We start from the raw sequence: 17,625 nt of genomic DNA on the forward strand, positions 1-17,625 counted from the left end.
AGGTCTCACAGGTTGTTAGTCCAACTACATTTGTAGTTGTCGATAGTACTGGTGCCATTAGGGGCAAGTATCACGCCAGTGCTCTGACTCCTTACGTAGGAGAATCGACCGCGATCGAACATGCGCGTCGACGAGGTCGTCCGGCCAAGTCACCGCCGGGTCGTGCTAGTGACTTGGGGGGGGAGGTTATAGCACCGCGTCGACATCACGCCACCTCACGAACTGTTCGCGCCCCGCCTCCGTCCCGGCATTCCGCCCGGCTGCGCGCCCGCCGTAGTTCCCCCGTTCCCTTAGTTAGCCGCGAGCCTTGACTTTGTAAACACGCGTACGCGCACGACTGCCGGGACGCCGCCGCTGTCCTAACAACGATGTATTGATTACGTACTACACTGTAATATTATTCAATTAATTAAAAGTCTTATCTTCCAAACGGACTTTCACTATACTTTCAATTTTATCGTTCTGATAATTTGTATTTCGAAATTGCTGCACGAAAATGACAGGCGCTTTGGTAATATTTGACCTAAATAAAGAATCAGTATAATATTCACCACGATTAGAGTAAACATATGAATTGCTGACTGTTTACTTAAATACCTAATTCCCGTCCTATTTTACTACACACAGAGGATATATTAGAAAACATAATAGCCTTTTATTCTTTTTCTGTCTATGTGAGATGGCAACACTCCTCTTTACTGCTAATCAATAAGCTAATGAGAAGCTTATTGATTGGCAGTCACTTAAAGTTAGGAGATCCGATTACATTAAAAAAGTAAGTCTACAAGGAAAAGAAAGTGGGATGAATAAGAGAATGAGCGTTTACCGTCGATAGTTTTAATTTAAAAATATTTAATCTGTATGAATTTATATAAGCAAAGTATTCGAGTTAAAGTATTTAATGTTGCCGGTGCTGATAAAAAAACTTATTCTTCAAAGTTTTCCGTATATATCTGTGTACACGGCTTGGATAAGAACGGGAAGGCATGCGATTCCTGTGGAATAACTTCGTGGACATCCGTGCTCTGAGAAGCACTCCTTTCGGTGCTCCTCATTGTTCCCTGGGACGCAGCAAAGCAGAATTACCGCTTTGCAAGTCACTGGATTTGCTTCTGTAGTCTTCAGCTTTAATTTTTCTGCTAACGATGTTATGTTTTTGTTCTAGAATAGTAAAATACATAATTTTAATTACATTTATTTACGTTTGTTAATTGACAGAAAATAACATAGTAAAGTCATAATAAAAGCAAAAGACATCTTTTATCTATACATATATATAAAAATCAATTGCTGTTCGTTAGTCTCGACAACGGCTGAACGGCTTTATCTTATCTTGATCTTTAAATGTTTGTGAAGGTCTAGGGATGGTTTAAAAGGTGAGAAAAATTCGAATAATTGCCGGCCACTAATTATGTTTTTTTTTCTCGCGGACGGAGTCGCGAGCGGCAGCTAGTCAAAAATAATATTTAATCCGATTGAACATTTTTATTATATTTTACTTATACATTTCCTCATAATCGGTCGTGTGGTTTAAAAACGCTTAGGAGACAAACATACAAATATTTATTTTCATCAGTCTGCTGCTTTCACGAAGGGTTGACACAGTATGCATAGTTGATGTAAGAGATGTATGAATCTCTATAAGCCGTCTTATCTAAATTCACGAAAAGAATAGCAATATCTTAACCATATCTTTGACAAAATACGTCCTTACTTTTTACGCTTAATTTTATTAAATGTTCTTATATATTTTTAGCTTTACTTACTTGTTCTTCGCATTTACATTCCTGTGGTGGCTTAGGTGTAGTTATTGCATCATCATCAGCGACAAGCCCCCAATTTCGATTATCGTCATACTCTCCGGGATGTCGATTTGATATACTTGGGAATCTTGATGGTATAACTGGTGGCTTTAAGGAACCGAATCCACCAGAATATGGTGAATTAAATGATATTGGATTTGAAAGGCTGTAACTGCTCCCTCCACCGTTTTGACCTTGAGACTCTCCATATGAAGCTGCACCCCAACCACTAGCAGTACCAAATGACGGGTTAAATAGTGAAGATTGGTCTCTGACGTCTCCGAAATTAGGTCTTGTTGGAATTGTAAATGGTACGTTAATATTTTGCTGCTGTGTTTTGTCGTTGATATTTCTAATAATCTGTTGTGAGATATCGGTTAAAGAATTAAGTATTGGTAGTATATACTGTTGTTTTAAATATCTTTGGTAATCTGAATTCTTGTAGTTGTTATCCCAAGGTACTGGTGGTGCATAATCATATTTATATGATGGTGTATTTGGCTGGTTTATTAAACTTTTCAAGTTTTCGATTTGGTTTGATAGGCTTTTGATTTGATCATATTCATGAGGTGAGTTCCATGCAATAACACTTGTTACGTAAAAACAAATTGCAAGTAATTTCGCAACACAATTGATAGCCATCTGAAAAAATACAAAAATGTTTCACGTTAGAACTGTAGTCAATATCTATAGTTATGAGTTAGAAGTTACATTTTTAACATTTATAGATGATAAAAAAGTTTAAATTTACGATAGTTATTTATCTTAGTTTTGTTGTTGTGAGAGCAAAGACATTTAACAATGTTAAATTGGTGACTGACAAAATCTTTACCACGTATTTGTTACTTCATATCTGTTACAGTATTCTAGAAATAAATCATTTATACTTTTTGGGTTTCACAATTTGTTATTAAACTCAAATATAGTTAATGAAACGAATATTAGATTTTATTGGTGTGGACTCAAAGTACAGAATATTCGGAGCGGAACCAAAATAAAAGATATAATAAATTATTATATAATACTAGCTGTCGCCCGCGGCTCCGTCCGCGCGGGATTAAAAATAGATGTTGGCCGATTCTCAGACCTACTCAATATGCTCACAAAATGAGATTCATGAGAATCGGTCATGTCGTTTCGGAGAAGTATGGGAACGAAAATTGTGACACGAGAATTTTATATATAAGATATGTACTCACCGTAATAAACAATTAACTTCAAAACTTTCCAAGTATTGAAAGAAAGCAAGTTCTAATCTAAGAGGTAATCTTAAATAAGTATTTTATTGAAATATTTTATATAATTTCTAAGAGAATGTTACACAGGAGCAAAGAAACTAGTAGCTTGGTTTTAACTGTTTATTGAAAGCAATACTTCTCCTTTGTCGTAAGTATATTGTCCTGTGCGTCATTGGTATTTTATGAGGATAACTGCAGGACAAATATGGACACGGACTTTATTTTCCTCTCCAATTTTTGCAATATCAAGAGCTAAGAAGTAAAAGGCAATTGTCAACGAAAAAATGCTAATTTTATTTCGTTTATAATGAGCAATATATTAGAAAACATAAAGAGTACTTAAATACAATTTTTATAAACCAAGATTAAATCAATATGAGTTTAAAAATGAGGAAACTTGTCTTATTTTCCTTAATGAAGTTGTTCAGACCTACGTTATTATGTTTTTTAGAGAATGACGTAGGCATGTGAAACAAAGCAAAGGATTCTGATATCATGACTATGTTCTATAGATCATAATTTTCAAAAGAATTGTTGATGTCAACATTAAAAGGAGGAAAAGTATCCCGAAAAAATAACAAAATTAAAAATGATGCCTACATCAATGTATGAATGAAGAAAACATAAACGCAAGTAACCATTTTAATTAATTTTTGTAACTTATTAACGTTTTTTTTACTTATTTATTAACATTTATATTTCAACTTTGAATATTATACTCCATACTTACAAACTTAATTTATATATGTTATTTTATTGTAACTTGTAAGCAGAACTGAATAAAAGGCTATTTTATTTTATTTTTATTAACTTATTAATTCTACTTATATCATTGACGAAAATGTTCATATAAATTTTAAGAATCATTTCTTAAATTAAAAAATACTGTAATTTGAAAATGGAATTAAAATATTGTCTCACCTTGATACTATGTTTGATCCCCTTTTATTAGCAATTAAGTTGAACTTTTTGCAAAGATATCAGAATATATTCATCGCAGGTGTTCATAGGTTTTCCGAAAACATCCGATCCTTTGAAGGTTAGCGAGAATACTGACATTAACCACTTAACAGAGCTAAAGATTGCAAGTAAAAATCCGGTTTTCTAGTATTGTTGCTTTTAAATATAAAAAGTTTTAAATTATATTACTTTATGTGCAATCGTTCATCATTAAGTTCGCTTTGGACGTCAATAGTGCTACATACAGTTCTCCTTCTCATGGCTACACAGGCTGATTAAAAAAAAATTTCTCAGTGATTTTATCAATAAAGTTTACATGAAAATATTTATTATAGTAAATTTATTTCTCTCCATAACAAGACAGAACAGATAGAACAATACATATTATCTACTTGTAGCATATCTAAAATAATAAATATCACTGTAATAAATAATTCGACCCGAGCACCGCGATATCTACATTGCAAAATGTAACTGATTTATTTATGACATACTAGTTGTAACCCGCGACTCCGTCCGCGCAGAATTAATAAAAACATGGTTAGTAGCCTGTGATTTCTTCCAGACTATGTTCTATATGCATGTCAAATTTCATCGAGATCCGTTCAGCAGTTGTGGAGATACCTTCAAACAAACATCCATCTATCTAAACATTAGCATTTATAATGTTAGTAAGATATCAGCAGATGTTTTTTTTCTTTCATGACACCTAGAAGATCTACAAAAAATCAAATAATATAACTACGGTTTAATATAATTAAAAATAAAACTGCAATAATTTAGGTATCATAAAAAGGGATCATGTTTTATTAGTTTGGTGATAAATACGAAATCTTTCAATAATGTTCAAAATATTCGTGGGACTGCAAATGTTTTGTTTAAAGTCAAGATTGTTGCAGCCAGTAGATGTGAAACAACTGATTTCTAGTAAAGGTTTAATAGGGATAAAACTGCTACAATTAAGACAAAATTGTTTAACATCTGAAATTAAATATGATAACAATACTTATATAATATAATAGGTAAATCAAAATGTTTGAACCCCTTTTAAGAAAATAACACGAATGGATGAACGATGAACAATTATAATACAATGAGGACGAAGTCGCGGGCAACAGCTAGAATAAAAAAAATCGCAATAGTTTAAATGTTTATAAAGCCAAGTTTTTAATAAATATGATGCAGCTGTCAGGAATTGTTTATTAATTCATAAGTTCAACGAAATTGAAGTATGATTTGCATTGATTATTATAATAAAAAAATAAATGTTCAAATATATGATTAAATCACGTTCACGTATAGTACTGGCCTTTAACACAAACCAAATGAACGTCAACGTCACGTGCACAATACATTCTCAAGAGGACGGGTTTTATTTGGCATTTCAAGTTGTTTAATGTAGATATTTATCCTGTAAAAGAAAAAGAAGAAATTACACTAGTCTTACGACTGTTAAACTTCACGGTTGAATCTTTTATAAATTTGCTTTTAATTTTATTTTTTTAGATAGAAATAACAAGAAAGGAATATTATTATGGTAAGAAACGTTGTATCCCTTCTTTTTGCTATACGCAAGATCCTAGTTCTGCGTAATTGCGGCAATAGAATGACAGGCGTTCTGATTAAAATGTGTGAATCACTTCTTCATGAAAGAGCTTTGTAATTACTGCCTTAAATGGGATAAAACTTCACAAGTTTTAGTCTATCTTGTAGTTTGCCTATAGTTTAGTGTTTTGGTAGGAATCCGATATAGATGTAATCTGCGTTTTGTCTTGTTCAAGAGGTCTCATATATCCTAGAGTAGTATTGTTATAAAAAAAAACTTATATCTGTTTCTGATAATTAATATGGTTAAAATAAAACTTCATTTGTAATGACATATTGACTTACTTTTATTTATTAATTGGCTATTGCGAAATCAAAAAAGGCCGGATAACAATAAAAACTAAATAAGGATAAAGCATTGATTTATATATTTTAAACTACGTCATCGTGTAAAAAATATGTATCTTAAATTGGGTGCACTTTTTTTGTACCAAACAGGACAATTGATATCTTAATATGATAACATCGTTTAAGGGGTTTAAAGTACACCACACTTTTTATATTATTTTTAATATTTCATTTTTAATTTATCGTTGAGCAATAAATAATGAATACATATAATATGCGAAGCTAAAGCCATGCTAGTAGCAAACATCGAAATATATAATTGTTTTTTTTTCAAAACGTTTTTCCTTTTACAAAATATATGTTTTAAAACGCAATTGCACAATATTTACAGAATATAAAAACTAGATTTTATTGTTATTAATGTTACATTTGGCACCTCTTGTAATAATCATGATGTAAATTGGGGACAAATATGAAACTGTTTGATTTAACTTCAATGGAGGGAAAAACTGCTTTTTTCGAACTATAGATGTCGCATGATCGGCATCGGCTTAAAAGCTGTTAACACGGTGATAATAAAAGTCATTGCCTATTGTCTTTCATTCAAAGCATTTGCGTGCAAAAACTTTGACAGATAAAGAAAGACAAACAGAAAGAATTGTTGCCGCTGGCGCCATCTACATAAAGTTTCCATTTTGTCCCCAATTGCAGCATCTTCATGACACTGATTGTAAATAGTGCATAAGCCAGTATGTCTTAAATAAAATTTTAAGCTTTACAATATATTTGAATTTTAGGCTAATTTAAAATTGTACTTTTTATTTCAAATTGGATTCAAATGATTTTTTCATCGGTAGCTTGAAATAGCTTTGACATAAATTCAAATTTTATTTAATCTTTGCATGATTAACGTGACAATAATAACGTAGAAACCGTTTAATTTTCATTGACTTATTTATACATACATAAAATAAACTAATGACTATCAATTGTTATAAGCTAAATGTTCAACCGTAGTAACTTTGAACCCGTGACAAGACACTAAGTACGGTTTGTCGATTGCAAGGGTTTGGACCTATAGAACGGTCCCGGCAACCTCGTGATTGCACGCATTTGTACGTTCTGTCCAGTCCGAAGCAGCAGCTCATTATTGCACTGTCACAAGCATCAGGCCGACCCGCAGGCGTTGAAGGTTCTTCGAATATAACAGGACTGGCAGTTGTAGTTTGTTGTAGTAGTAGTGAAGTTTCAACATCGTTTATATCGGCTTGTTTGCTTCCATGTTCTACGGGAGGAGCTGGTATTCCATCGTCGTCGCCAGGTATAATAGGCGTTAATGAAATAGGTCTGCTTCCATCATCATCATCATAATCGGATAAAGTATTGTTAACTAAAATTCCCCAATTTTGACGTTCGTCTTCCATTTCTGGCAGTCTTTCGTGCAGATTTGGGACGGTTTCGTTGGGTGTGGTCGTGGTAGGTTTTATTGTAGGCGCTTTTGTCGTAGGTTCCTCGGTAGTGGTGGGATTGCATCCGCATTGCGGTTGCGGGATGTATATTGGAACGTAAACCGGGTAGAAGGCTGGCGGAGGTGGTGGAGGGGGCGGTGATTTTGCCATGTCCAGTATTTCTTGTAAACGCAACCTTATATATGACAAATTGTCTTCCAACTCGGAGCCTTGGTCATAAGGTCTAACGTAGGATGGGGTATAAGGGAAGTTATTGTACCATCTTTTTTGTCTCTGTGTTTCCCTCTTGCTATCGCCCTCGTCGTTCTCGACTTCTGAGTAACTCTCGTCGTTTAGTTTTGGTTCATGATGTCCTGATCTGTGCAAATCCTTGACCTTTTCGTTTGGTGCGCCATTGATAAAATGAATTGCCAATACACCGATCAAGATGACAGTCAGCTTCACCATCTGAAATTGAAAAGATCCAAGAATTATTGTTTTGTCCAAATTAAGGTTATGTATATAATCCCCAATAAATTTGTGCCCCTGAAGTTCACGTCAAAAATGTTAAGTTTGTATTTTAGAAGTTCTATGTGTACACTCGGAGGCTTTGACCAAAAAAGTCAGTAACCGAAAATGAAAAATTCTATTGTATGTTGTAACTTTTAAGGAAATCATTATTATTAATAAATCGTGCGTTGAATTAACATGGCTGTCAAATTCCACGAGGTGAATTAGACAATCGTGTTTGAGGAGTGAGATCATCAACTCCGACGCAATCGATGGGTAGGCCTCGATTCTGATAATGTCACGCGAATTGACGTATTGTGTTCGATGGAAAAAGAATGGATGCCCTGCGTGTAGGTCGTCTAGTTGGTCGTCTGTGTGTAGATTGTAAATTCTGTTATTCATTGCTGCATTTCTTGAGTTAACAAATATGAAGTAATAAGAATGTACTCTCTGTATATGTGTATGGCGGGGATGGAAATAATAAAGGATCTATTCCTTTTAATATTATAAATTGAATAACTTTAATCTAAAGAAATATTCTAAATCTTGTTCAATGGATCGCTTGGTAGTGTTTTTGTTATAAACTATATCATAAAAATAATATCAACCTCATGGTCAAATTTAACATCTTAAACTAACATCAGAGGTTTGTATACGTAGTGTTCTTTGTTCGTTCTTATCTTCAACTTTTTTTATTTCTAACTATAGAATCCTTTTGAATACGGTAAGCCTATGTACATTTATTATCACCAGAATTTGTTTATAGACATTTGCTAAAGACATATGCTTCGTCACAGATCACTAAGAAGTACATATCTTCTTAACGCAATACTTCAACATGTATTTATTGTTATAGGTCAAATTTATTTGTTTGCAATTGTTATTAACTTCTTAGTATTGTCATTGCGTGTTGCATATGACCTTTTGACTTCCTCGATGTATACCAAATAGTGACCATGACCAGTTAACGTTTTAGCAAATCTGACCGCAAATATGTGAGAATTGTATTATTCTCATCTAATGTTTTACAATGTTAGTTATAAATATTTGGTCTTTGTTCATTTCCAAAATGCGGAGCTTAACTATAAATACGGATTCTTGCGATATATATGAAGTTCGTGAGTATAATAGTTTTTTGATAGGTCGTGCACATTCTATTGATGCCTGCAAGGTCGTTGCACTTACCGTGTTCTTCGGAGACCAAAGTAAAAAACATGTAATATATAAAATTCTCGTGTCACAATTTACGTTCCCATACTCCTCCGAAACGGCTTGACCGATTCTCATGAAATTTTGTGAGCATATTGAGTAGGTCTAAGTATCGGCCAACATCTATTTTTAATCCCGCGCGGACGGAGTCACGGGCGATAGCTAGTAATGTTATATATTTTGTCAAAGATAATGACAGGAATGACGATATGTTTAATACGGAGATGTTGGTCTCAGAAACCAATGGTTAGTGTACGGTTTCCACTTAGTTTGTTGCAATAAAATTTGTTGTATTATAAGATTTTGATATATGTATGTAAAATTTTAATACATTATGTAATTTAACAATTTTTAGAATACTAAAGAATTAACGTTCACGATGATGACCTTGACATATCGAAATCGAATACATAATCACGTTATACATTTCAAAACCTATTATACGTCGCATTTGTCGTCTAATTATGAAATCATTATGTATAAGACATTCTATTCGGCCTATGCTTGTTGACTGCATAAATCACCGATGATTGAACCTCTGTAGAATTTCACAAAAGTTGCTCAAACATAGTTTAAAATATATGTTATATTGTATAAATAGCTTTAAAATTACATGCAATCTATACAAAATGTTTCTTTAATATCATTAAGGAACTTTTGTAGTATGATGATGAAAAAGAAATAAAGAAAAGTTCTTTGAACTGCAGTCACACATTAGCGGCATCTCTGGTGACTTAGACATTAATAATAAATGTTAAAACCAAGGTTCTATAAGTTGTTAATTATTTTAATATATCTATCATTCTTATTGCCAAGTCATGAACTTAGCTAATACAAGTATATATGGCGCAATAATAAACGAATGGGTAATTTTTGTGATGATTTTCCTTCAAAAGCCGATATTAAGGAAAATCACGTTCCGATATTTTGGCCAGAAAAATTTTCGTTTTCTTCGAAATTCGAATTTCGAAACACCGATTTTCATAAACATTTTGTAGAACTATTATAGTAGTTACGATTCTGCAGTCAAACGACTTTTGTATGTGAATTAAATATAGGAATATTCATTTTAAAATTGATATGTCATTTAGGCGACGGCAAGTCTTATGACGTAGTAAAATAAAAGAGAATCTAACTAGTAGGTACATATTTACCTATTCTTATACTATTTCTAGATCTATGCCAAATTTTAGAAAGATCCATTTAGTGGTTCTGAAGATCCTAACACACATCAATCCATATATTAACACACACACACACACACACACTTTAATAAGCACTCGCATTTGTAATATTAGTAAGATTAAGCAGTTTAATATACTAACATATATACAGTGTGCATTTTCTACTAGTATGTACTCTTACATATATATCTATATCAGTCCTCAAGATATTTGAATTCATTCCATTCATATTTAAAATTCATTGTTAAAAAATGAGTAGTTAAAAAATATTTGTCGTGAATCAGGTTTTAACACAAGTATCGTTTATAAGTCGACGAGCGTCGCAACTGCCTACAAAATACAAGGTCGCGAAGATCTATGGGACTGCTAAAGATTTTATTGCAAAATTAAATTACTGAAATATTTATGCCTATAGAAGTCGAAGTTTTGAATATTATGAATTTTTCGTCAAGAAAAATTGCCATAAACGCTGGTAAGAAAAATAATTTAAGTATTTAATGGGCATTTCTTTTAAAAAAAGGGGTCTTTACAGACGAACGGACGGACAACAAAGTGATCCTATAAGGGTTCCGTTTTTTTCCTATGATGTACGGAACCCTAAAGATGTTGTAAGCGCTGAGATTTTATCAACAGATTATAATTTAGTGTACAGCACTGTTTGTTCGTTTCCTTGGCGCTATAATTACGATAGTCTATTTCAGTTCGGTTTAAAGAACTTTCTCACGACTTCAATTTCGCTGTGTGTCTACAATCGAATGATGTAAGTGTGTAAGTAGGATGGAAATAGTTTACATACTATTTAAATGGATTGAGGAATTTTATTTATGTAACAATTTGTGTCAGGCAAGTTGAGACGCGGTGTAATGTTCGATCCTCGTTCATCATAAATATTACATCTTACTAATATTTTAAAATGCGAATATTAGGACGGTTTGATGGATAGATGGATGAATGGATGCTACAAGATATCTCCAGGACGGCTGCATGAATCTAAAAGTTGTAGGACATAGCCTGGAAGAAGACATAGGCTACTAATTATTTTTTTTTAAATTCTGTGCCGTAAGAGTCGCGTGCGAAAGCTAGTAGATTTGTAAATAATGTTTAAATTACAAGTCAATAAATTATAAAGCTATAACTAGACCTTAAGAATTTTATTGCAGTTTAGATCTTGATACTATTAGTGACAGGTCATTCCGTGTATATCTTCAGGGCCAACAACGTTTTTACATATAATTTATAGGCAAAGGTTATATTTAGTACCTTTGGAAGTACAAGGATTAACAACCATCGAATTAAATTATCATCTTATTTCATACTATAATTATTAAAAACAAAGTAATTTAAGTATCGTACTAAATGTAATAATTTAAATTATAGCAATTCTAGAGAGCATGTTGTTATGAATATGTGAGACCAGCTGTCGCCTCCGTCCGATATGTCCTTCCAGACTACATATTCTACAACTATGACAAATTTGACCAAGATCAGATGAGTGGATCTGCAGTAACCTTTTAAGCAACATCCATCCATACAAATATTCGCATTTATAATATAAGTAAAAATTATAAATTGTGAAGAATGCAGAGAACGATGGATACGAGTTAAGTTTTTGTGTAAGGGTCTTGGAAGGAAGGATGTTCACACACAATAACTTCGTAATCAATACTCCTCAGAAAGACGACTCTGCCTAATAATATCCATTAAATATAGTGCTAAATTTATGTACTGTCACTTTAATTGTAAGGTAACATAAATATACCCAAAAATACTAACATACCTGCGAAATTCATTACCCTACTGTCAGTCGTGCAATAAATAACGACAAAACTATATAACGTAAAAGCATCGCAAGCTCGGAAGGAATCTTAATACAAACATAAGTTGAATACCGGCTGTAGCGACCGGTTTTTGCGTGACGTGATTTGTTCTCGAGGCGGTTTACATACATGTTTTATTGCCGATGTTCTAAATCCTAAGGCTTCATTGACTTAAAATGTTATAATATCAGCCCCCAATCTTACTATTTATTATCTTACTTTGTAATAGTTCCTTACTATTACAATTAATACTTCGTAGGTACTACGTATGCGAATGTTTAGATGGATAATTTTAAAAGGTATCTCCAGAACGGCTGCGTGGATCTCGATATAATTTATATAGATGAAGCAGAACATAGTCTGGAAGAACATATAGGCTATTAATTTAGTTTTTTTTAAATATTACCTTAACATTATGCATGTTATAATTATTATTTCAGTCTACAGAAATTATTTTGTCATACAATTATCCGAGCAATCTTGCCTCATACTTTGTTTTTAAGGATAAGCGATTTAAATCGATGTAAGTTTCTGTTTTCTTGTGCTGGAATACTGGAATCAACCTACGATGGAACATAGATATATAGTGAGGATTACAACTAGAATACATTAACAAGGTTACTTAGGTTACCGCAAATACCAATATTTGTTCATAACAAATTGGCAGACATATTTTTTAAAATATTTTTCGTATAGATAGTAATTGCAATATTAAAAATATGATTTTTTATGACATTCTAACTTTCACATAGACAGAAATTATCGTATATAGTGCTGATTTTAACGTCTAAAAAAACTTTCACCGGACGTTATAATACTTTACAATTTTTGTACTCATTGTTATGTTAAAAATATGGTAAATATTCAAAGTGATTTACCAGTGAAAAATACGATTTTTACTTTAATATGTTAAACAAGAACGTATTCAATCTCATCGCATTTTTTTACCTTTAAAAATAAGCGACACTATCCGAAAATAAGTCAGTACCAACAACCAAATCATCAAATGGATTCGTATTTAATGTTCACATAAATTCATTAAATTACATTAGGCATGTTTACTTAACATTTTTATAGAATATTGACATAGACTCGACTAAATTGGTATGATGATTTCATTGGTAAAAACCTTGGTATATTTCATTTGCCTCAATCAAAATGATTGACTTTAATAGATGATCCAATTTCTTAAAGTAACTAACACAAGATATATTGCTTATTACGTCAATTGACAACTGTGTTTTAATATTAAGTTACAGAATACATTTACAAACGAGGTAAATAGCATGGAAAAATCGTGGCGATTTCTATTCGACCACCATGTGACCGGCGGCAAAACCCTGCGGTGACGGGCCTATTTTGGTACTAAGTAATCTTGACCGCTATTGACCTGATGCCATGCAAAATCGTTCAAACTTGTAAAAGATGAGAAGGCAATAGGTAACATAAAATGAATGCTTTTAAGGCGGCCATTAGAATACAAAACTTTTCGATTCAGATGTCGTAGTTACGTATTTACCTTTTCATTTTCATCTACATATTATTTAGTTTTGCCTTTTATAATTTTTTCATTTAAAAGTGTGTGATAAATTAAAAACAAGAGAACAATATAATAACACCCTTATCATAAAATAACAAAGTTAATAGAGTATTTAAAAAATAACTGCAAACTTATTTAATATGTTAGAATTGCATTGCGACTATAACTTATTACAGGCAACAATTATGAATGTAGCGCATTTCAAATAAGTACATAATGTTGGTTAAATTAATTCTTTTATACACAAAAACTAATATATTTTTATATTAAAACATACATAAATAAAATCAATGTCCATATCATTGATTAGGTACAGATAAAAATATTTTATATCCGTCCGCGATGTATTAAAAAAAGTTAATTAGTGTTACGTGTTATGTGTTCTTCCAGACTATGTTCTACATCTGTGCCAAATTTGAGCGACATCCATGGACTCGTTCTGGGTATTAATTCTAACCCACATACATCCATCCAAACAACATCCAAACATTCATATCTATAATATTAGTAAAAATTAAGTTTACCCATTAATCCGACAGAATGTCTTTTAATTTTAATTAATCCAACAGAGTGTAAAGACAACAATGTGTCAAGAAATCAAAAAACAAATCCCTTAGAATTTCTACATTTCTAATAAAAAAGCCTACAAATATTTTGCCATTTGATAAAACAGGATATTTATAAAATCCGTTTTGATTTTAGGTTTTCCTTGTACAGGAAAAAACTAGTTCAATAGCGGCAAAAAGACATCCTTGTTACATGCAAAGTCAAGAGCAATGTTTTCTCGATAAATATCATAGCAATAAGCTCACGAAGTAAAGTATAAAAAGGACAGGTGTAATTAACTAAGCTGTATCTGTTATCCGGTCACGTTTATTATTTCCTGTTCACTATCCATTTGCTAAGCACGTATTTTTTTTGCCGGTAAGAAATTGAAGCTTTTTATCTTAAAATTGAAAGAGAAAAAAATACGTTGCCTAATTGTTATTTTTAATTTAGAAATGTGTTGGGTTTATGATTTGACCTCGTTTAAGAACACTAAAAACAAAAAATAATCTAAAAAAATGTTGTAAACGTAACAATAAAAAACAATTGAAGATTTGTAAAGGTCAACGCTCTATTCATAATTGGCTACTAATGTTTTAAACCAGTAAAACCTTATTCGTTTGGCCTTCTTAGTCACGAAACGCTTAATTGCTTCGTATACATTTATGTGGGTTGGAAATCGTTTGGCGCTCTGAGAAGCCTAGATAAAGACATTGTTTTTCAAGCCCGCAAAATAACAATGGTAGATTAGCGTCATATCGAATATTATTTTTGGTACCTCTCTAAAATCAAGGATAGATCAATTGTGTTGGGTTGCAGTTCTGTTTAGAAAAGATTTTTTTACGTCAAACAAAATACAATATTTGAACAAAAGTGTAAAGTTATAAACTTAATTTTGTTACTGGTGTCGTAAGAACACACTACCAAAGTTTTATCGTATAAGTTTTTGTATATTTTATGATGAATTACAGTAGTCTGTTATACAGTTGTATTTTTATTTGACTGAGCCCTTTCATTAAAAACCGGAGACGAATCTGCAGTTCTTCTGCTAGACTATTCTCTTGAAAAAGCGTTATTGTTTGCAATATATTTCTAACACTCAAATAGCAAGAACCATATGTTAGCAATTATAAATATATCAGGGGAGAGGGCGAGTGTCTTACCTAAGCAAGGCAAAATCATCCTTATTTCGAAGTGCCTTAGGGCTCCTTTTGACATCATTGTATCTCAATTTTAATTGAGTATAGCGATGGCCAGATGTTGTTGAATCTGAAGATTCTAAGGTTATGGCCTCCATAACTTTGATATGGGCATTATAAATTAATATTAAATTGGGAATCATATGTAGAAATAGTCAAATATAACAACAACAATGCCGTTAATACATTATTAGTGTGTATTGTTATATAGTGATCTACATAATTGTTTCAATGTAAGAAAATCAATCTACAAAATTGTACTAATATTATAAATGCATCTTAAGAAGCTCTCGCTACACAGTTGAATTAAGGACCCGATACAAAAGGCAGTTATCCTAGAAACCGCGCGCATCGTGAGAAGCTTCCTGTCTCTGCAGCCCTGACCACTGACTGACTGTTGTTTGAGTCATGGGATTCCGCAGCCGGTGGTGTTCTGTTTTTAATATTATATAATATGTTTTGTATATATATATATATATTTTTGGATATGAAATGCACTTTATTAAAAATATGATAAATGAATGTATATATAGTTATGAATGCGAATGTTTAGATGGATGGATGTTTGTTTAAATGTATCTCCAGAACGGTTGAACGGATCTTGATGAAATTTGGCATACATGTAGAGCATAGTCTGGAAGAATACATAAGCTACTAATTATGTTTTTTTTATTGTGCGCGGACGGAGTCGCGGGCAACCACTAGTAATTTATATATGGCATTGTCTGGTATCGAGGTTTGAATTTTAGATGAGTCTCTAACCTTCATAACGACTAAGTTGTCTGCGTTTAGCATGACTACATAAATATATTTAAGATCAAGTTACTATGTAAAATAGTAAAATAGATAGGATATGTAGTGGGTTGATATCTTACTAATATTATAAATGCGAATGTTTAGATGTATGGATTTTTGAAGGTATCTCCAGAACAGCTGAATTGATTTCAATAATTTGGCATACATATAGAATATAGCGTGGAAGAACACATAGGCTTGTTATGTTTCGTAATATCGTAAGTAATAAAAAGCAATATATGTATTTGATTAACCATGATATCATCAATTTATGACATTTATATTTTATAGCAGAGATTTAAACTTAAATTAATTATTATACGAGCTAAAATCTAATGCATTATGAAATTGAAATCTTAATTGCTACTTAGTATTAAAGTGGATGCAGTTGCTTAAAATTATTCTTAAAACTTTTGTATCGAAAAAATCGAACTAATTTGTTTTTTTTTTTAATATTAACATTTTTTGATACCAAATTACAATATAAAACCAGTTTTAATCATTTAAAAGGAAAATAAATTATAAAATGTATACTGTTTCGTAATATTTTACTATTATATTTAGTCATAAGTCTAAAATTTTAAATCACAACAAAACAATCACGTAAACTACGAGTATTTAAGGACATCTCTTAAATAAACATAGAATGAAAAAAGCTCCTCACCTTTATCCTTTAAGATGTCACCTTCAAAAATATACAAAACACTATAACGATAAGCACATTTTGGTCCTAAGTTTATTAGATTTAAGCTCCGTTTTCACTTGTAATAACAATATCGGATGCGTTACACGATCGTTCCAACTCACATTAGACTACGTACTGGCGTTACAACAGCGAAGCGGTCGCTTATACGGTAGCGGCTAGTATTTCTGAACTCCTCAAATACATACCTACTTAGATAAGTTGAACACCGGTTGTACTTTTGAAGTTCACGGTGTTGAATGCGTCATGGCTTTATCGATGTAAATAAGGGCGGGAATTTTACTATCAAGGTAAATGAATTACATACATACATTGACATAGATTATGTATATATGTATAAATGACGTATTTTGATGTTATAAATATAATATAGTTATAATTGTCAAGTATGATTAAATAAATGGGTTTCATTACTTTTAATTTGTTCGATTTTTATATAAAGGTTATATTTTTAAACAATATTATTTTTTTATTTTTTGCAGATTATCTTCCTGTTCATTCACTTTTATAAAAAAAAACTTTAAATTAATATGTGACATATATAAACACTTATTTTGTATAGTTTTATTTTTGTTTATTTTTCTTAATGTCCTGTCTATTTTTTTTCACTCTGTAGTATATTGTACTGTATAAACAAGTTCATGTTATCATTCCTTGTAGGATACGTTCAATAAATGAAATCATTGTATACGATTAATACTTTACTTAGAAATTAGATTGTACGTTAGCAAAGGTGTGGAACGGAACTGTAATGCAGTTTTTTTTATCTTTTTCATTATCA

The 17,625-nt window shown here is 31.9% G+C and overlaps 2 protein-coding genes across 3 annotated transcripts; both read right to left on the minus strand.

Annotated features, from left to right (window-relative positions):
* Positions 1-821: 821 nt before the first annotated feature.
* On the minus strand, positions 822-4,105 carry LOC106120394 (uncharacterized). Of its 2 annotated transcripts, XM_013315747.1 has the most exons (5): positions 3,962-4,105; positions 3,084-3,232; positions 3,002-3,027; positions 1,767-2,444; positions 822-1,161 (listed from the first exon to the last, which is right to left on the minus strand). In XM_013315747.1, the coding sequence occupies exons 4-5, from the start codon at positions 2,442-2,444 to the stop codon at positions 934-936; spliced, it is 906 nt and encodes a 301-aa protein (XP_013171201.1). In that variant the 5' UTR covers positions 3,002-3,027; positions 3,084-3,232; positions 3,962-4,105; the 3' UTR covers positions 822-933.
* Positions 4,106-5,954: 1,849 nt separating this feature from the next.
* Positions 5,955-16,980, minus strand: LOC106120386 (uncharacterized). Its single transcript, XM_013315729.1, has 2 exons — positions 16,806-16,980; positions 5,955-7,809 (listed from the first exon to the last, which is right to left on the minus strand). The coding sequence occupies exon 2, from the start codon at positions 7,807-7,809 to the stop codon at positions 6,901-6,903; it is 909 nt and encodes a 302-aa protein (XP_013171183.1). The 5' UTR covers positions 16,806-16,980; the 3' UTR covers positions 5,955-6,900.
* Between the last annotated feature and the right edge of the window lie 645 nt (positions 16,981-17,625).

The sequence above is a fragment of the Papilio xuthus genome, unplaced genomic scaffold (assembly GCF_000836235.2).
Source record: "Papilio xuthus unplaced genomic scaffold, Pxut_1.1 DF829129.1, whole genome shotgun sequence".
NCBI classification, from domain to species: Eukaryota; Metazoa; Arthropoda; class Insecta; order Lepidoptera; family Papilionidae; genus Papilio; species Papilio xuthus.